We start from the raw sequence: 22,320 nt of genomic DNA on the forward strand, positions 1-22,320 counted from the left end.
AGTCATTCTAATTTACTTAGATCTTACTGCGGCCTTCGATACTATGAGACCATTCTATACTTCTAGGAAGACCAGGAATTTCAGGGAAAGCCCTTGAATGATGCACTTCTTATTTCACAGATCGCACCTATCAGGTGAAACATGGCAAATCTACTTCACAAGACTTTGGGGTTCTACAAGGGTTAATACTATGACCCATTCTATTCAATCTGTTTCTAGCGCCTTTACTAACCTTTGCCCAATCTATAGGCTTCATTGTCTTTGCATATGTGGACAACATTTAACTCATTTTACCCAATCCAACCAAATGTAGTTAGCGACATTGCTGAATTTCCCCAAAATTAGACAAAGTAAGTCAATAGCTTACGGAAAACATGCTCATCGCTAAAACAAAGGCACTTCTCTTTCCCTCTAATGAACTAGAAACCCTAGTAATCCCAATCCGTATAAAATCAACACCGATTGAATTAAATAATTTGTACAATCAATCTTCTTGGAGTCCTTATAGACAACAAACTTTCTTTCTAACAGCAAATAAGTACAGTCGTCAGGAAATGTTTTTACAAATTAAAAATGATTTGTTCTATTGCCTCTCTTCTTGAACCCCAATCACTGAATATCCTCATTCATTCTTTGGTGATATCTCATTAAGATTATTGCAATTTCCTATACCGTGAGATTGTTAATAAGGAGATGAGAAGACTCCAATTAATCCAAAACACCAAAATTAAAATCATACCCAAGAAAAAAAAGTTTGATCATGTCACACCTCTATTTCAAACCACCCATTGGCTTCCCGTCACCCATCGAATGACATACAAAATCCTCCTACTTACTTTTAAAGCAAGATCAGAACATACAACGGCATTCATTAATCGACTGCTCACAACTTATTCCCCCGCAAGATCACTTAGGTCGACTGAACAAACTCTTGCTTCAGTCCCCTTGATTCATCATATAGTCTATAAAACAACTCGGAAAACAATATTCTCAGTTATAGCTCCCAGATTTGGAACGCCCTCCCCCATTACCTTAGAAAAGAAGACAACTTGACAAACTTTAAATCCATCTTAAGACATTTTTGTATAAAGATGCCTTCGTTATGTAATTCCATCAATCAAAACTTTATGCCTAGACACATCCCCCCCCCACTGTGTCTCATCCAGTTTCTTCTCCCTACCTCTTGTACCACGTCCCTGTACGTTGTCATTATCTGTATATTTTGTTTTTATCTTTTTTTTGCTTGTGAATTTATATGTATGTACATTGCCTAGACTGATAGACGGTATATCAAAATAAAAATAAACTCAAAACTTTTTCCAAATAGTTTGCATGACTTCCTAGTTAATTAAGGTATTTGAACAAAACAGAAGTGCAATGTAATAGCCCACACATGCTTTCATTTTGCACATACCTTGTAGACTTGCAGGAATGAATGCTCTCACTGATCACCCAGTTAAACTGATGGAATTTTTTTTTATACTACTGCATAGTATTCCCTCCTCACCACCTGGTTGGCAAACATATCTGGGGAAAACACTGTGGTAGTTTGAAAAATGTCCCTAAATACTAAATAAGTACTTTATGTATGAAAACAATACGTTCACTTTCAGTTTCTTCCTGAGCAAAGATGGAAATGCTCATTCATCTTTCATCTTAATTTTGCCAAAATAAACTCCCACAGCCACCCATTTAAAATCTAGGTCTAGGATGAACTAACAAGTGAGAAACAAATCAGCAAGACTGCCTCCTAAGGGATTTTTTCTGCATGTGACCAACTACTGTGATAAGAGCTAGCAACTGTAAACATCTAATTTGTTAAAAATAACTTCCATTGCAACACTGTGTTCATGATCAGTGTAGATATTTTTGTAACATCAGAGAAAGTACCTGTGAACTGCTTCAACAAGGTAACCAATTCCCTCAGTAGCGGAAGAGTGGGAGGAACAAAGTAAATAGGTGAACATTACACTCAGCATTGGAATGCCCTGGGAATTATGCTATTTTTAATTTCCAGGTAGTTAAAAATAACACAATAAGGAACACCAAGCCACCAATGAATTGCTCTCTACAAGTAGTACCAAAAGGTAAATGAGAGAAATTTTTCCATCTGAGGGCATCTCTCTCAGGAGGTAACTTTTTTGCTGTAGTGGAAAACACCTCGTGTGAATTAACTTGCAGAGCACATATTCAGTAACTCTGTCACTTTCCTGCTAGAGGTCTGCACAGGAATGGGGATTGCGGGGATCCCCCCCCCCCCCGCAGGCTCAGGGGACTCCCACGGGGATGGAAAGAGAATTAGGCCTGGAAAGAGAATTAGTAGAAGATAGACAAAATGATGGAAAACCAAAATGTCCCACCAGCTACAGCAAGGGAGATGTTCATTTTGAAGGGGGCTAAGTTCAAAGTGGGAGGCCAAGCCCCCTCTCATCGTTATGCCACCAATTGTGTTTAGTTCAAAATGAAGAACTTGCTGAGTTTGTTTTGGGGTTTCCAGTTCAGTTTTGGCACATTTTTCTTATGCAACCACTGTCCTGAAAAGTGCTTTAAATGATTCTGATGCTGTATTGTTTGATTCTTTACTCATTGCTGCATTAAAAACCATTTGTGGATTTTGAAAGGACCTCTCACAAGTTACCTATGCCAGATGGTCGAACCAGATTTGTTAGTTCTACAGATATGAGCTTTATATTGCCAAAAAATCCAACTATTTTATTTCTTTTAACAAGAAATGGTCGACCCTACAGTCACATGACCTAATGTCTATTCTAATTCTTTCTCTTATTTCTATTCACGGCTATTTGTTTATATTGTATTTTATTGTTAGTTTAAAATAAACAAAGACTTAAAAATAAATCAAAACTGTCAGAAGTAATTGCTGCTTTTAGGGGGACAAGTAATTTTTATGGGAGGATGGGTGGGGACAGAGGAGATTCCTCGCACAGATGGGCAGGGACGGAGGAGATTCTGACGGGGACAGGCGGGATTTCTGTCCCCATGCAGCTCTCTATTTCCTACCTCCTCCTTCAACTGAATGCAAAACAAACCACCCATCTAGAAGAGAATTAAATGATGTAAACCCATATCCCTAACAACTTCAAATACAGAAAAGGGTGCCAGTTCACACAATTCTGACCTAAATTTGAGAAATACAATTTGACAAACTAATTACAGATGGGACTTTTCTATTGGCTAAGAGCTATTGCTTATTACTAGGACTTAATTTGTACACAAGAAGGAATCAGAAATGGGAGAGAATGGGGGGAAGGAGCTGGCTTGAACTGCCATTTCCCAAGGAAACCCCACATACACTTTCACCCTAATATTCAAAACAGTTTTGGATGGAGGAGTCTAACCTGTATACACAGAGAACTGCATGAATGTCACAGTACAGGCAGTCCCGGGGTTAAGAACGACTTCCATTTTTAAGTTTAATTGGGCTCCTTCCAATTATTCCGTAAGCAACTGAAAACCTGGCTTTTCACTAAAATGTAATTCTATCCCCCCTTATTCTTCTCTTCTATATATAAGTTCATGTAAACCTTTTTTTTTCCTTCTCTTCCTATATTTTAAGTTCTTGTAAACCGTGCCGAGCTCCACAACATCCGTGGAAATGATGCGGTATATAAACTTAAGGTTTAGTTTAGTTTATAGTCTATAAAAACATTAAAGAGACAATCCTCAAAATAAGTACTGTAGTTTAAATAAAAAGATAGGAGGTTTACACTTACGTTTATTCTTCATCCATCCCACTGTTCCCTGTCTACCACCAACACATCCAACATTTCTCTCCCTCATCTCTCTTCCCCATTAATCTATACCTCACGCCTCTTCCACCATGTCCAGTATTTCTCGCTCCCTCTCTATCTCCAACAATTCTCCTCTTTCTTCATTTCCCCATGTGTACAGTCTCTCTTTCCCTCTCACTCAGACACTCTGCCCAACAATTCTCCCTTTCTATTCCTTCCTCCACCTCAGCATCTTTCCCTCACTCCCTCCATTCTTCCATCTTATGTACAAGTTCATGCTCCCCTCCCATCCTCCATTCTGTGTCCTAAGTTCATGCTCCCTCCCTCCTTTCATCCCTTGTCGGAAGTTTGTGCTCTCTCCCATCTGTGTCCCATCACAACCCTGCTTCTCCCTTCCATGTCCCAACTCTCCCCTTATCGTCCTTCCCTCCCTCCTCTCTTCTGTGTCCCAAATTCGTGACTCCCTCCCACAGGTGTTTACCTCCTCTAGCCAGCTCCCTCCTCCAAGCCATACTTCTCGTCTCAAAGCCACGGTCACAGTTCCTACATGCAACCCTCAGCTGACCCGGAAGTCTTCCCTCTTATGTCAGAGGGAAAGCTTCCAGGTCAGTTGCAGGCAGTGCGCAGGAGCCACTGCTCACAGCTTTGTGAAGAGAAGTGAGTCTGGGAGAAGGCCGGCAACAAATCCGGGAGGGGATGGGGTGGGCGATGACCCGAATATAAACCAAGACCCCCATTTCTTGGCCCCAAAATCTCGGTTTATTTTTGATTATATACGGTATCCATATGCAGTTCTTGCTACATTCTCCCACAAACACAAATAATTATTTTCAGGCTTATAGTATTGTAAGCTGATTTTCAAAAGGAAAACTACTGCAAAGTTTTCCTTTGAAAATCTGGGGTGCCACAGTTCCTGTTTGCAGCAGGGCTAGCTTTCCTTTAGGCACAGGCATATTTTAAAAGGAACTTCCTCATTTAGCCAGGAAAATCTCTTTGAAAACTGCCTCCAAAAATGACAAAACATAGTAGAATGCTCCCTGTAGTTCAGGAGTCATGCTGAATAATTACAGAGATTGATCTCAGATTTATCTAACTTCTAAATGTGGCACAGACTCTGCTGCTTGTTGAAGAGGCTTTTGAAACAGGAAAAAGTAGAGTAGCACTGCTAGGACTTCTGGAAGAAATCTGCTGAGCTCAATGGTTAAACATTTACCTGCCACACAAAGAACAGTTTCTTACCCTAACAGGTGTTATCTAGGGACACAGCAAGCAGATATTCTCACATGTGGGTGATGTCACCCAAGATGCCTGGTACAGATAGTGGTAAAAGTGCATTGCCACTTTTTAGACTGCCACATGGCGCATGCGCGAGTGCTTTCCCACCCGAAAGTTCGCAGTACCTCAGTTCCGTAAGCAAGCTAAGAAGCCAATTGGGGGAGGTGGGAAGGATGTGAGAATATCTGCCTGCTGTTCTCAGATAACACCTATTACGGTAAGTAACTGTGCTTTATCCTAGGACAAGCAGGCAGCATATTCTCACATGTGGGACTCCCTAGCTTACTGAAATAGAGCAGGAAAAACAATTATTTACAATGTCCAATGTGACACGGACAAGAGGACATGGACTGAAGCTAAGGGGGGACAAGTCCAGGACAAATATCAGGAAGTTCTGTTTCACGCAACAAGTGGTGGACTCCTGGAATACTCTCCCAGAGGAGGTTATTGCGGAATCCACCGTTCTAGGATTTAAAAGCAAACTAGATGCACATCTCCTTACAAGAGGCATAGAGGGATATGGGTGACTAAAATTACGCCATGTGTACACCTGGCTGGGCCTCCGCGTGTGCGGATCGCCGGACTTGATGGACCGAAGGTCTGATCCGGAGATGGCAGTTCTTATGAAATGGGATAGAAGAGAGTTGGCCATTAAGAAGAAAATAAATTGTATAATACTGCTTGGGCGAAACGACCATCTCATCTGGAATAGGATTCTAGACAGTAGTGAAAAGTGAGTGTGTGAATTGAGGACCAAGTACCGTAGTTGCTTTGCAAATATCATCAATGGGAGTGGAACACACGAATGCAACTGAAGTTGCCATAGCGTGGACTTTATGTGTTGGAACATGTTCCCCAAGCTGCAGCCCAGTCTGAGCATAGCAGAAGGAAATACAGGCCGCAAGCCATGTGGAAATAGTTCTCTTGGTCACTGAGCGGCCCAATATGTTGGGATCAAGGAGATAAACAATTGAGGAGATGTTCTGTGTGGTTTAGACCTTTGTAAGTAGTAAGCCAAGGCTCTTTTACAGTCGAAGGTATGAAGAGCTGTTTCTCCAGGGTGAGAATGAGGCTTTGGAAAGAAAGCTGGAAGCACAATTGACTGTTTTAGATGAAATTCCGTGACCACTTTTGGCAAGAATTTAGGATGGGTGCGGAGAACCACCTTATCATGGTGGAAAACTGTAAAAGGTGGGTCTGACAACAACGCTTGGGGCAGGGACAGGAAGAGACAGGAAACAACATAACATAGTAGATGACGGCAGATAACGACCCGAAGGGTCCATCTAGTCTGCCCAATCTGATTCAATCTAAAAAATTTTTGTTGGTTTTTTTTCTTTTTCTCTTCAGCTATTTCTGGACAAGAATCCAAAGCTCTGCCTGGTACTGTTCTTAGGTTCCAACTACTGAAGCCTCTGTCAAAGCTCCAGTCCATCTACACCCTCCCAGCCCATCCTCCACCAAACGGCCATATACAGACACAGACCGTGCAAGTCTGCCCAGTACTGGTCTTAGTTCAATATTATTTTCCGAGTCTAGATCCTCTGGGCTCTGGTTATTAATGTAAAACAAAATCTTTTCCAGAGAAAGGAAATGGTAAAACCAGAGGATATAATTTGAGGTTGAGGGGTGGTAGACTCAAGAGCAATGTAAGGAAATTCTTCTTTACGGAGAGGGTGGTGGATGCCTGGAATGCGCTCCTGAGAGTGGTGGTGGAGAGGAAAACGGTGACAGAGTTCAAAAAAGCATGGGATGAACAGAGAGGGCTCCTTTAACTAAGCTGCGCTAGCGCTAGACGCTAACGCCAGCATTGAGCTGTCATTCGTTCTTGGTGCGTAGCATGGGATTAGTGCTCGGGGCAATGCAGCCGCGCTAAAAATGCTAGCACACCTTAGTAAAAGGAGCCCTCTGTGTTTATCCCACGCTTTTTTGAACTCTGTCACCGTTTTCCTCTCCACCACCACTCTCAGGAGCGCATTCCAGGCATCCACCACCCTCTCCGTAAAGAAGAATTTCCTTACATTGCTCTTGAGTCTCCCACCCCTCAACCTCAAATTATGTCCTCTGGTTTTACCATTTTCCTTTCTCTGGAAAAGATTTTGTTCTACGTTCAAGTATTTGAATGTCTGAATCATATCTCCCCTGGCCCTCCTTTCTTCTAGGGTGTACATATTCAGAGCTTCCAGTTTCTCCTCATATGTCTTTTGGCGCAAACCTCCTATCATTTTCATCGCCCTCCTCTGGATCGCTTCACGGCTCTTAAGTCTGATGGCCGACAGACCTAACCCATGGATTCTAGATTGGTCTGGTGGGACAAAGAGGACTTTCTAATATTTTAGGAAAGAATTTCAACAAGGTGATCATGCTACCCTAATCACTTTAATCTTGTTCCAATGGAACTGAATGAAAACTGTTTATCCTTATCTTTTGTTTGTCTTTTTCACACTAACCATTCTTAGAGTTTATAGAGAAATTATTTCAGACGATGCACTTTGAACAATAATACACTAAGGATTGCTTCAACTCTCTTTAGGTATGCAGGCATGCTCTTGTTTCCCCTAATGAAATGAGATTTCTTGTTGACAAGTTACTAAACAGAATACATATACAATTACCAATACTCCCCATGGAGCTCTCATAGTCAGAAAATCTGTATAATCATAAAGATCCAGTGATAGAGATCAGATGAGCAAATGCTTTACTGGTACATAAAGGGTACTATCAGCTTAACTGGGGAAGGTGGTACCTATTCTGCAAAGATGGGTTCCACCTTAACCAGGGTGAAACCAGGCTGATGGTGTCAACATTTAAAAAGGAGATAAGAGCGGCTTTTAAACTAGAGACTATGGGAAGGCGACAGCCGCATGGTTCGGAACAATGTATCTTTAAAAGATATCATCATAAAAGGAATACCGAGCATCCCGATAGCGAGACTGCAATACAGGCCACCACGGCAGACCAGGTTTCCTTAAATACAGAGCACGCTGATTTTTTTTTACCTTTTATTTATGAAATTTTTCAATTTAACAATCAAGCATTTATATTTACCACTTGATACAGATCACAAAAGTAACACACCAAGTAATACACAGTAAGGAAATAATTTTAACTCCTATTTAGCCCACCATTTAGGAGATCAAGAAAAGAAATTAACTTCAACTCATTATAAAATAGCACTAGATGACGTGTCCTACAGCCGGATGGTAGGTCATATCATTAGACTAACCAACCCTTCTTTTGGCCCTATAAATTCTAAAAGCTGTTTAGGCTCAAAGAAAAGAAAATTCTTCTTTTGATAAGATACATAGCATTTTGCAGGAAATTTAACAAAAATGTAGCTCCTAAAGCAAGGACTCTTGGCTTCAAGGCCAAGAATTCTTTCCTTTGCCTCTAAGTTTCTTGAGCAAGATATGGAAACATTTGAACGTTAGAGCCCAAAAACTTATCATTAATATGTCGGAAATACAAGCAATATATTCCCTATTGCTTTCCAAAGCTAGAGTTATTAACATAGTGGTTCTATCTGTTACCACCTCAAGGGAACTTTCCAGATATGAAGACAAATTCTTGTCCCCCACCTTATCTATTGGCATTTCTACAGGAGTAGATTCCCCTTGAGGCCTCTTAATATTCAAATAATACGCTCTAACAATTGGAGGTAAATTTTTCGGTGGAATGGCAAAGATCTCACAAAATGAAAGTTCAGAAATCTTAGGCTATTCTTTCTCAGTTGATTTTCAAAGTTCTCCATCTTACGAGAAATAAGTGATCTCTCTTTAACCATTTCCAATTGCACAGTTTTCATCTCTCTTTAAATTTTCTTCTTGTTTCTCCAACTTTCCACTTAAATTAGATAGATGCACCCTTTGTTGCTCTACTTTGGAAAAGATAGTTCCATAGTCAGTTTTAATAGTTGAAAGACTCAATTTGATGTTGGAGTCCATGACAGATATAACCTGCCAGAGCGCTTCCTTATCTATATTTTCTGGATTTTTCAACTCCCCAAAACTGATGGCATTCCCTCCCGAAGCACCTCTCACTTCTCCTTCTATAGTGCTGGGAGAATGCCGACCAAAATCACCCACACCTTCCTCCTTGGACTCCAGAGGTGGCGTCCCTCCACTGCTGAAGTGAAGCCTTCCCTCACTGGGCAGCCGGACTCCAGCATCTCCTTGCACCAGGTCACTTCCGGGTTGGAGAGGAACCGATCTCTGTTCCGGGCTCAGCAACGCCTGGCGAGTTCCCGCGCCGAGATCCCCCGAAGAATCTGGGTTCTCCCCCAAGGTAGGTCGGGTCTTCTCACCCGAACGAACAAATGCGCTCGTTATTGTAATTTGAACAAAAGTGCTGGGGGGTCCCACGTGCCGGAGGATTAGGGTGGGAGGTTCCTTTCCTCTTTCCCATTTCAGTCGGGAAAGAGTCCGCAAACACTGGAAACAAGCGATACGAGCTGCAGCGCCCGCTCAGGTGTCTATCCTCAACGCCATCTTGATCTCTCCTTCTCTACAGGCTGATTTTAAAGCATACAAATTTTCCACGCCAACTGCTGAGCAAATTGTAAATACATATGATAAACATTGTTTTAAATGTCTGTATGCAAATGCCAGAAACCCAAGAAACAAGATGGGAGAGTTAGATATAATAGGCATCTCTGAGACCTGGCGGAAGGAAGATAACCAATGGGTTACTGTCATACCGGGGTACAAACTATATTGTAGTGACAGGGTGGATTGAATTGGTGGAGGCGTAGCATTATATGTTAAGGAGGGCCTTGAATCGAAAGGACGAAATTCTACAAGAGCAGAAACACACTTTTGAATCCCTTTGGGTAGAAATTCCATGTGTAAAGGGGAAAAGGATAGTGATAGGACTGTACTACCATCTGCCTGACCAGGATGAACAGACAGATGCTGAAATGCTAACAGAAATTAGGGAGGATAACAAATTGGGTAACACAATAATGGGTGATTTCAACTATACTTAGAACCCAAGCACACAGCACTGCCAATCAAAAAGTGGAGAAATAGCTTCAAATGTAAAGAGCACAGCAGTACCGAGCAGAACTTTGGATTCTTGCCCAGAAAACGGCGTGGCTCACCTTCATTCATTGGCTGAAAAAACTCCACTGCATGCATCCCATACTAGCAGACACTCAGTCGAACTTTGCACTAATCAATATATGTCTAATAAATTTTCAAAATACCCCAATTGAACACCCAGAATGCATAGCATTTCAAAAGTTAGCAGTGAACTAGTAGAGGGGATTCTTCCATGAATCCAAACTTTTCCATTCAAGCCATAAGATTCAAAACTCACACTTATCTCAGCAAGCTTCAATTCTCCCTCTGGAGGCCAAGTAGTCAAATTCCCAAAGGGACGTCCGTTTTGCGATTTCTACCGCTGCGTCAAGGGAAGATTCAAAAAGTGTTTCTCACTTCACTGGCTGTAACGCACATCAGCCGCCAGTGGGAGAATTGAAGCTTGCTGAGATACGTGTGATTTTTCAAAGTCCACAACTATGTAACGTGAATGTTTAAAAGAAGTGGTAAAACAAAGAATAAATAAATAAATGCGTGATTTACTTTGTAGAAACCACTTCTTTTTAACATTCCACCTTACAACACAGTGGTTCACAAAATAAAATCGGTGTTGTTGGTTTGGACATTGTGCTTGCCTTTCTTTTCCTCATCAAGGCAAGTTACCTCTTCTTTTCTCTGTCACTTATAAGTTCAGGCACATCTTCGTATAATATCCACGAGTGTAATAAAAAAAGATATGACAGCCTGCACAGAATCTTGCTATAAAAAAGACCAAGAGGATCCAAATATGGGCTACCAACCCAGAAGAAAAGTTCTTTGATCTTTATAAAAGAGAGCAGACATTTTCTTCTGGGTTGGTGACTTCTATTTGGATCCTCTTGCGCTTTCAGTCTCTGAAACCCTGCTATAAAGTACCAACTCATGCCTTTGCTAATAACAAGTTCAAGAAGTAAAGAAATAGACCAACCTCTACATTTATTATCAGACAGTTGCCCTTACAAGGTTGACTTGGTACTTTATGGTTTTTGTCTGAATGATTATATTATTTCATATGTTGGTTGTAAACCAACTAAAAACATCAGAAAGGGGACATGCAAGTATTTTAAATTAAAAAAAGACCAGGCTGATGTGTTTTGGGGATGGCTGAACTATACTGCAGTAGGGTTTACACATTAATAGCCTGTACAGGTATGTGCGACACACAAATGGAAGATTAGATTAGATCATTTTTATCCATTAATGTTTTTGGCAAATTGCCAAATGGCCATCAGGCTTCAGCTCTGCTAGCCTTTAGTTTACTGTTAAAGTGTCAAACACTAGGTATAGCTAATCCAGTTAATGTAGCTTGCCTTGAGATACTACTGAGAAAGCTGTGATCTAATGTAGACCACTTCGAATAGAAGTGATAAGAAATGTAAATGCAAATCCAAAATCTAGCAGCAGGCATACTGTAAAGCAATGCAAAATACTACAAATGTCATCCAGGATATACAGAGCAATTCTATAATAGCAGTAACTGCTACGAATCACACAACCAGAGCCTACCTAGGAAAAGACAGCACCATAAACATTGCCTGGGGGACACCAGATCGTCAATACACCTACTGGAAAACTAAACCACACCTCTTTCACAAAACACAGATACATCCTCATCTACTATAGAATAAGACTAAGGGCCTCTTTTAAAAAGCCGCAGTACTGCTACTTAGCGAGTCCTGGTGTGGCAAATGTGATGCAACCCATAGGAATTGAATTGGCTGCATCATATTTGCCACACAGGAATTGCTACTGGAGCTTTGTAAAAGGGGCCCTAAATAACCCAAAAATAAAAATATGTAGCGAAAAATTAAACTGACCCCCCTAAAGGTAGATTCTGCATACACAGCAATATCAAAGAGAAATAGTAATCCATATCCCCCAGTACTGTGCAAAATATAAAGACAGCAGATGAAAAATTCTAAAACTGACATATTCCAATCACCACATTACAAATTTAAACAAAAAAAGGAAAATAAGATGATAACCATTTTTTTTTTGCAATACATACATTTTTCAACTTAGATCAGAGGTGTCAAAATCCCTCCTCGAGGGCTGCAATCCAGTCAGGTTTTCAGGATTTCCCCAATGAATATGCATGAGATCTATTTGCATGCACTGCTTTCATTGCATGCTAACAGATCTCATGCATATTCATTGGGGAAATCCTAAAAACCCGGCTGGATTGTGGCCCTCGAGGAGGGACTTTGACACCCCTGACTTACATTGTGAACCTGTTAGGACAGACAAGGAAAAATAGTTGAATAACTTAATAAATTCACATAAACTGTTCTGAGCTCTCCTGGGAGAATGTTGTAGAAAATTGAATAAATCAATAAATTAGCTTTTGGAAGTCAAACCCTCTTTCCTCGGGTCAGGACACTATACTGCTGTTATGGTATTCTGCCATGATTTGAGGAAGAAGGTGCAGTAGCCGATTTAGCACTTGTTAAAGTTTATGAATGCAAGTACCACACTATATTACCCTAAAGTAAAAATAAAATTCTTTTTTCTAACTTTGTTATCAGACTACGACGGGAGCTCATGGCAGCCATTTCCTATGAGTGATCTGCATGGGGCAGGAGCGTAGGAAAATCGCTCCTGTCCCAAAAGCCCGCTAGACCACCAGGTACGATTCCGGGGAGTCTCAGAGGGCTTAAGGTAAGGTCTGGGATTCCGGGGGAAGGCAGAGGGGTCAGAACCAGCCCGAATATTATTTGCAGTTTTTTGATATTCGCAGGCCGGCTCTGCCCCTAACCCCCGCGAATATTGAGGGAGAAGTGTACTGCAAATGGTTGATTACACAGAACTATGCTATTGCTACATAGTGCAGGGTTGCTGTAAACCTGCAAGGCCAGTTTGCAAGATCTATAGCTAAAATTTGGAAAGGATCTACCTACCGTATTTGCCGGCGTATAAGACGACTGGGCGTATAAGACGACCCCCCAACTTTTAGTTAAAATATAGAGTTTTGTTATATACTCGCCGTATAAGACTACCCCTTCTTCCGCACACCTTCTCTACCGCCCCGGGTGCAGCACAGCCGGCCAGGTCCCCTTACTTTTGTGGCACTTCCCCGACCGACCGATAACAGCCCGGGTCCGACAAACCTCCCTGCCCTTAACCGCGAATCTAAATTACCTTCTTACAGCTGCTGTAAGAAGGTAATTTAGATTCGCGGCTACAGGGCAGGGAGGATTGTCGGACCCGGGCTGTTATCTGTCGGTCGGGGAAGTGCCACAAAAGTAAGGGAACCTGGCCGGCTGTGCTGCAACCGGGGCGGGGCGGCCGCCCCTCTCCCTTGGTAGCCACTCGAACCGCGAGGCTACTCTCCTTCTCCTTATCTGCCCTGCCTGCAGCACAGAGCCGAATGGAAGTCTTCCCGACGTCAGCGCTGACGTCGGGAAGACTTCCGTTCGGCTCTGTGCTGCAAGCAGAGAAGGTAGGGAGAAGAAGAGCCGCGTACATCCAGAAGACTGAGCATCCAGCCCCTCAGGAGCCCCGCGAACCTCGGAGGCGTCCCCATGGGATCCCCGCGACCCTAGGGGGCGTCCCCACGGGATCCCCGCGACCCTAGGGGCGTCCCCGTGCAGCTCTCTAAACAGTACCCGGAGAATAAGACGACCCCCGACTTTGGGGAGGATTTTAAGGTACTGAAAAGTCGTCTTATACGCCGGCAAATACGGTACTTCTATGGATAAGCAGCAACGAGGACAAAACCAGTCATGAAATGACCTATCCCTCTCGCCACACAACCCATGCTCCCTCCCCAATGTATAAGAACCATGAATCATCACACCTACCTTGGTGGCTGTGGAGATTTGGGTTTGGGTTTTTCTTTTTCCTTCTCTCGTTCTTTCTCCCTCTCTCGATGCTGTCTGTCTTTTTCATCTCTCTTGGCTCTCTCTCTCTCCCATTCTTCTTTCCTCCTCTGGCGTTCCTTGTCCCGCTCCCGTTCTCTCTCTCGCTCTCTCTCTCGCTGTCTCCGCTCTCGCTCCCGGTCTCTGTCTCGCTCCCGCTCCCTTTCTCTCTCACGTTGTCTGTCTCTATCTCGCTCCCTCTCTCGGTCTCTTTCCTTGTAAAACAAGTGAAAGTCTCATTATCACCAGACATTTAGACTGAAATTGCATTTTGACAACTAAATTCAAACATGATTTCAAACAAACTCACAATTACTAATTATTTGGATACAACAGCCCTCCTTTCCTCCTATTCCTTCTTTTTGAAGAAAAAATGTAATTCTGACTTGATACAAAAGCAAAGCTCTATATCAGTTTTAGGACCATAATCTTTATGGAGGAATGTCTAACTGGTCACATTTCTGGCATTGTCATGAGACTTTTTCCACCAAGTCTTCATGATTCCAATAATACTGTGCTCACCCTTCTGTCTATTAGATCTGATTTTCCCAACTGAGTTGCCATGCTGGTGTTTCAAGAGGAATGGATTGAGAATGTAGATGCTCAATTATATTCATTTATTTGCATTTTGGCTCACAACTTTTTTCACTTATAGCTCAAGGTGAGTCATATTCAGGTGTAGTAAATATTTCCCTGTCTCTGGAGGGCTCACAATGTAAGTTTGTACCAGAGTTAAAAGAGGGTTAAATGGCTTGACCAAGAAAGCAGCAATGGGATTTCAATTCTAGCTTCCTTGGCTTTTAGTCTGTTCTCTAGAATGACTTGGGGACAAATTTTTCCCTGTCCCCGCATGAACTAAATTTCCATCTCGTCCCCATCAGTTTTGTCGTTATTCCATTCCTGTAAGCTCTGCCTTAAGCCACATAATCCTCGAACCTTTATGATTTTAAAGCGTTTGAGACTTGTGCAGATGAGGACGGAGCTTAGGCATTGGTAGAATGAGGCATTATGACATCACAATCTGCACTCTAGAATGTTGCTACTTAGGATTTTAAAGCGTTTGAGGTTTGTGCAGATGAGGACGGAGCTTAGGCATTGGTGGAATGAGGCATTATGACATCACAATCTGAGCTCTAGAATGTTGCTACTTAGGATTTTAAAGCTTTTGAGGCTTGTACAGATGAGGGCGGAGCTTAGGCATTGATGGAATGAGGCATTATGACATCACAATTTGAGCTCTAGAATGTTGCTACTTTTGATTTTAAAGTGTTTGAGGCTTGTACAGATGAGGGCGGAGCTTAGGCATTGGTGGAATGAGGCATTATGACATCACCATCTGAGCTCTATAATGTTGCTACTTAGGATTCGTGCAGATGAGGACAGAGCTTAGGCATTGGTGGAATGAGGCATTATGACATCACAATCTGAGCTCTAGAATGTTGCTACTTATGGTTTTAAAGTGTTTGAAGCTTGTGCAGATGAGGACAGAGCTTGCAGGAATGGGGCAGGGATAGGAAAAGAACTCGCAGGGAAGGGATGGGAAAATGAGTTCCCGCGGGAACTTGGAAAAATTTGTCCCTGTGTCATTCTCTAGTCTGTTATTCTAACAATTAGGTTATTATTCTAGATAAAGGTGAAAGGATTGTTGTGTTTTGCAGATCTATCACATTTGTACTACTGCCATCTTGGTATATACCAATCCTAATTTGGTCTCAGACTCCAAATGCCATACATACCCTGTAATGATGTGGTTCTGCCTCTGTGTATTGGACTCGGAAGTTTTCATACTGTCCCGTTCGCCAAAATCGCTCTATTTCATAATCATAGTAAGGATCTGAATAGGTTTCAAGCCTGCAGCAAAGAGAATTAACAGGTCACACTACAGTATGTGGGTTGAAGAAAAAGTGTTACTTTCTAATAAGGGAATACGTTTGTCAACGCCTTCAAATTTCTCATCCTGTACTCCTATGTTATGCATATTCTAAAAATCAGTTGGATTAGGAGGACTTATAACGCTTTCAACTGAGTTTTGGTTGTTCATATTTTAAGCAATCTGTATGCCTACAAAGTTCCATTTTTCTGAAGACAGCAGGACCTGTTTTTAAAAATCTCTTGTGCCTGGTTTTCCTAATTAAAAATGACTAGGAACAGAAGTGTGCTACTACGTATGATCTGGGCCTTGGCACCACAAAAATGACTATGACATGCAAGGCTTTTCCCTTGGCCAGCATGCACAGAAGTCTGGAGTGCACTTTTATGGAGTAACTTCTGCCACTCTTCTCACCTGTTTTTCCCTTCCTCCACTGCCTGACTCAATGTCTCTTTGGGTCAGGTTTACTACTACTATTACATTAGAGATCTCTATTCTGCCATTGCCTTGCGGTTCAAAGCGGATTACAAAAAAACGTATTACAAGAAGAAGATATCTGGTAATTTCTAGAGGAGACAATAGACGGTCTCTGCTCAGAAGAACTTACAATCTAATTTAGACAAGACATTATAGGGTTGGGGAGATTATGGTAGAGGAAATGATACAGTGGGTAATGGTATCTGACAGCAGTGAGTGGGAGTCAAGAGTTGAAAGCTGTTTCAAAAAAGTGGACCTTTAATTTGGATTTGAACACTGATTGTGCTGTAGTCTCAAGAAAAGAGATTTGCATTTTCTAAGGAACATCTGCTAACATAGCCCAGAAGATGGGATCACTGGGAAATATCACAAGAAACTGATAAACTGGCAGGGTAATATTTTAGCTCTGCAGTCTTTAAACTATTCTTAAACATAAACTTGCATTCATAATAAAGTTAAGGTGTTGGAGAATGCCTCTAGGAAGAATTTGAATTTTATTTTTCTTAGGTCAATGTAATTCAGTTACTAGATATGTTGAAAAAAATCTTTTTAAAATTTTTTTTTACATATCCTGTTGAAGCCTTCTCACCTATCTTTAAACTTTATCATTATCTGTCTCAATAGAGAAGTGACAACATGCAAAGAGCAGCTCAGGGCAAGAATTTTACAATGGATAGTCTAGACGTGATTGTCAAGTTAGAGCCTTCACAAGAAACTATTTCCAGATTCAGTAAAATTAGGAAAACAGGGGCTTTTCAAGCCTGTATGGGGGTTCCATGGACCCTTTTCCTTCAAGTCTCTTTCACAGCAATTTCTTAAAGATATCAGGTTTGTGCTTCTCTCTTCCAATACTTTTTTTTTTTGAGTGTGAGGGAGAATAAGTGTGAAGTGTGGCTTTATTACTCTGCTGTTTATGGAGAATCTCCATTACTGGTAAGCAACTCTGCTTTCTCTACAGACAAGTAGTGGGATACAGGCATGCTCCACAGTGATTCCAGAGCTAAGGGCTGCCTTGTTGTTTGACAATGTTGTCAATGGCCTGAAAATGAAATGGGTGGAGGAATACTCCACTGAAAGTTGGAAAAGCTAAAAACTAAGCAGCTGTACAAAACAGTCTGCCCAAAAGCTATATCCTGGGCAGAAGACTGGTTCAGGCGGTAGTGTCTAGTGAAGGCTTGCACAGTAGACCACGTAGAAATGGCTTCAGGAGAGGTTGCTCTGGGATTTGCAATGGAAGCTGCTCTGGCTCCAGGCTTCTGCACACTGAAGATTTGGAGGACTGTAACAGAAAGGGATGCATCCACTGACCCAGGCATAAAGCATACACTTGGAAACTGGTCTACCTGTGGGTGACAAGAGGTGCTAGTCTCTTTGAAGTCTTTGGTGCCTCAGAGGTAGTATAAAAGTGCATAGAAAAGAAGGCTTCAACTTGTGAAGCGTGAGGTTTTGCAAAGAAGACTGGTTTGAAAGCTGGACACAACTTTAGGCAGGAACTTAGGATGCATTTGAAGCACTATTTTACTGTGGTACAACTGAGTGTATGAAGCTGATCAACAAACTTTTCTTACTGTAGCGACGGCCACTAGAAAAATGAGTTTCCAGGAAAAATGTCTGAATGAAGTGGTTCAAAAGGGAATTCCATTAACTGAGCAAGACCTGTATTGAGGTCCCAGATTATGGGAGGAATTTTGGTGTTCATGAAGCCTCTTATGAACCTTGAAAGTAATAGGTATGCAGAGAGGGATTTCTCTCAAGGTGGCGAAAGGCTGGTAGGTCGAGACGAACGGAAGGCAGGAAAATATCCGTGAAACTAGGCATGAGAAAGAATCTTGTTTGTGAGCCTTAACCCATGTGGAAAAATACCACCACTTGAACTGATAAGATTTTTTTAGTTGCTGGTCTTCTGGACTCTAGCAAAGTTTCCTTTACTTCTTTACAGATTAGAAAGCAATTGATCACTGACCTTTCAACTTCCAAGCTACAAGAGCCAGCATCCTCAGACTGGGACATAGTGTTTAGATTTCAGCAAAAGTCTTTGACCCAGTTCCGCACAGAGGAGTTATAAATAAACCAAATGCCCTTGGTACAGACCCTAACATGACCAACTAAGCTATGAAAACTAATTGAGTGTAAGGCAACACAGAGTAATGGTAAATGGAACTGAAGAAAGGGTGTGCCTCAAGAATCAATTCTTGGCCCTATTCATTTTAACATTTTTGTAAGTGATTTTGCAGAAGGGTTGTCTGGTAATGTTTGCCTCTGCAGATGATACAAAATTTGCAATATAGTAAATACCCCTGAAGGTGTGGATAACACAAGGACAGATCTAGCAAAGCTTGAAGAATAGTCTAGAAATTAGCAGTTAAGATTTATTGATAAAAAAATACAAGGTCATGCATTTGGGCTACAAAAATTTAAAGGAGCAGCATAGCTTAAGGGGTGAAGTACTTCTGTGCATGAAAGAGGAGTGGGACTTGAGTGCAATTGTATCTGATAATTTTAAGATGGACAAACAGGCAGAAAAAGCAACAGCAAAATCCAGAAGGATGCTTGAATGGAGAAAGAGAGAAAGATGGGGGTGGGATGGGGAATGGCCAGCAGGAGAATGGAGGTGATAATACTTCTGTATAAGTCTCTGTTGAGACAGCTATGTACAGTTCTGAAGAGCGTACCTTCAAGAAGATATAAACAGGATCAGGATGAAGTCAGTCCAGAAGGTGGTGAAGGTCTGGAGTATGGCTGAAAGTACTGGTAGCAGTAAGGTCTTTTGAATTGCACCTGTTGGCTCCTACCATACTGGGATTTTGTTTTGTAGTTTGAGATGACAGCTCTCCAACCTTAAAGCCATGGTCTTTTATTTGAGAAACGGCATATCGGACTTTATCTCCAAAGACTGTCTCGAGGAGGAAGTATCTGCTAGAGGACCATATAGATTTTCCTGGAGGCCTGATACTTTGAGCCACACAGTTCACTGTGTAGTTATGGCTGTTGGCACAATTGCTTTGTCACAGATGTCATATGTGAGGATCATATAAGGAGCTAAGTGGATACTTGTCTGTTTAAGTGAAACTGTACTAGTCTAGAACATAACAGTTGCCATACTGGGACAGACCAAAGGTCCATCAAGCCCAGTATCCTGGCACCTGGCAAGCCCAAAGTCACAAGTACCTGGAAAGATCCCAAAGAGTAACATAGATTTTATGCTGCTTATCTTAGGAATAAGCAGGGGATTTCCCCATCCATCTTAATGGCTTGTGGACTTTTCTTATAGGAAGTTGGCCAAACCTTTTTAAAAACCTGCTAAGCTAACTGCTTTTATAACATCCTCTGGCAATGAATTTCCCTGTTTAATTACATGTTGTGTGAAGAAATATTTTCTCTGGTTTGTTTTGAATTTACCAGTTAGTAGCTTTATTGCATGTCCCCATGTCCCTTACATCTACCCATTCCATTCAGTATTTTATAGACCTCTATCATATCTCCCCTCAGCCATCTCTTCTCCAGGCTGCAGAGCCCAAGCCGCTTTAGCCTTTCTGCATAGGGAAGTCATCCCATCCCTTTTATCATTTTCATCATCCTTCTCAGTACCTTTTCTAATTCTACTATATCCTTTTTTGAGATGCAGTGTCCAGAATTGCACACAGTATTTGAGGTATGGCCACACCATGGAGCAACACAAGGGCACTAAAACATTCTCAACTTTGTTTTTCATTCCTTTCCTGATAATTCCTAACATTCTTTCTTAGCCACTGCTGCACACTGAGCTAAGGGTTTCAACGTATTCTCAATTATGACACTTGGATCCTTTTCCTGGGTGGTGACTCCTAATATGGAACCTTCCATCATTTTGCATCACGCATAATCATTTTGCATGTACTTACATTAAACATCATCTACCATTTTAACGCCCAGCCTCCCAATGTCCTCTTGCAACTTTTCTCAATCCTCTTTCAATTTAACAACTTTGCGTCATCAGCAAATTTAATCACTTCACTAGTTATTCCCATCTCTAGATCATTGATAAGATGTATGCAACAAATCATGCTTATCAAGTTGTAATCTTCAATGCAAGGTCCGGGGGCCAATGGAGGTCCCTGGAGGCATCTGGGATGGAACCCAATGTCTTTCTGGGGTGGTGGTTGTTTTTTTGTTTTTTTTTTGCTGTTACTCTGCCTCTCTAGCAAGGCTCAGGACAGAAAGGCTAAATTGGAAAGGGGAATAGCCACATGCTTAAAGGACAAGGCATTTCTCAATAAACAAGAGTACATTTGGAATGCTCACAACCTTGAGGATAACCCCCAATGAAGTGTGAAGGTGGGAATGACATTTGGTGGGCAAGATATTTGGTGGCTCTCCTTCAGCTCATTGGAATCCAAAGTAGCCCTAGCCTAAGAATTGAGGACCATTGTTTTGTGTGCTTATTAGCTGTTTCATTGGTATTATGCTCAGTTTACATTATATCTCTGTTATTTGAATTTTCTTCCATTATGGTATCATTTGTATTATAGTGACATTTTTCATATTTCTGTTCTACGAGTATGATTGTTCTGACACGCTGTTATGTCTATATTTCTGACATGGTTTCATGCTAGCCCCATTACTAAGCTTTGATTTGCTATTTCAAAGTTTACTTTATTGATTGCATATAGTCTTATATTTGATCATTTTATTGTTATACTGATAACAAAATTGTAAGTTTTAAGTTATACTGCTATATGCTGCCTTAGGTGAATCTCTTCATAAAGGTGGTTAATAACACCCAATGAATAAATGTTGGTGATGTAAAATTTGCAACTAGTCAGTCACTATTTTGAGGTTTCGCAATGAAAACTTCCTTTCCTGTGGTATCCAGAGTCTTTAGTTTCTTCCTGGGAGAGGTGAACATCTGTGCTTTGGAAGTTTTGACTTGCTTTAAGGATGTTTTGATGGGGAAGTGGTTGCTGGTCATATCCCAGTGCCAAGAGAACCTTATATTTATACTCCAAATGTCTCGATGTAGGAAGGGAAGAAAGAGAGGTCTTCCATATGGAAAGTTATAGATCTTGAAGAATTTGGTTGACTGGGACGGCTATTATTTCATTTTAGAAGGATGGAGTGAAAGTCCTTATTACCTGGAGCCTGCATGAGACCTGTGGAAGGTGCTTTAGATATCATTTGCAAGAATTCAGGGTATGACCATTCTTCCATTGACTCTTCGATAATAGCTTGTTCTTCTGGCAGCGGTAGCAGGCAATTAGGGCTGCAGGAGACTGATCCTGCCAGTACCAACTCCCATTGGTGGGAGCATGAGAGGCTATGAAGTGGGCGGTCAGTGGGGCGAGTGACAGGTTTCTGGAACCAGTCTTCCTAAGAGGGAAGGTGATATTCTTCTTTATTGGAGCTAGCAGCAAAGCTATAGTCATCTGAGGCAGAAGCTGTGTGTGTAGGAGGGGAGGGGGGTGTCTTATTCTTCACAAACAGCTTCATGTGTTGGACAAGACAAATGCGAGGGCTCATGGAAACATTTGTAGGAGGTGCTATGTGGGGTCCTAGTGATGACAGATGCATTTATTTATGAAAGGATATCCTCTTCTGTTCTTTAGCAAGTGATCCCTTCCCTAAAGCAGGTATTTTATGCTTGCTTTATTTTTTTTTTTAATTAATTCTGATGAGTTGAATCTTTGTCCTCATCTTTCACAGTGCTTTGACTTCAGTGTTTTGCTCCACTGTCTGCCTGAAGCTGAGCGCCTTCTGTGAGATTTTATTTTTGCTGTTTTGAGGCCCAGGTGGCTAAGTATAAACTTATTTGCAGAGGAGCTAAAGTGCTTTTTAATGGCCTGCAGCTGAGTGGTAAAAACGTTGGTCTCTGGAGTCTGGGGGATGGGAGTGGGGCCCAAATTTACTACTACCGGGACAGAGCTTGTTTCTGGTATCACAGCAGAATAATTAGCTGTCAAAACTGATTTTGTTCCATTCTCTATGTACAAGCTGATCCTAGAGGACTTCAAGTAGAAGATGAATTGAGAGAAGGTACT

At 41.6% G+C, this 22,320-nt stretch overlaps 1 protein-coding gene across 5 annotated transcripts in view; it reads right to left on the reverse strand.

The window, feature by feature from the left end:
* The window catches only part of ZC3H18 (zinc finger CCCH-type containing 18), a 191,383-nt gene that overhangs the window by 79,877 nt on the left and 89,186 nt on the right, over nt 1–22,320 (reverse strand). For all 5 annotated transcript variants that reach the window (XM_033941389.1, XM_033941390.1, XM_033941388.1 and 2 more), the window contains exons 8-9: nt 15,696–15,810; nt 13,903–14,174 (exon numbers count right to left, since the gene is read on the reverse strand). In XM_033941389.1, coding sequence (XP_033797280.1) covers nt 13,903–14,174; nt 15,696–15,810 — 387 coding nt within the window. The remainder of the gene's footprint in view (nt 1–13,902; nt 14,175–15,695; nt 15,811–22,320) is intronic.

This window comes from Geotrypetes seraphini, chromosome 4 (genome assembly GCF_902459505.1).
Source record: "Geotrypetes seraphini chromosome 4, aGeoSer1.1, whole genome shotgun sequence".
In the NCBI taxonomy this organism is placed as follows: domain Eukaryota; kingdom Metazoa; phylum Chordata; class Amphibia; order Gymnophiona; family Dermophiidae; genus Geotrypetes; species Geotrypetes seraphini.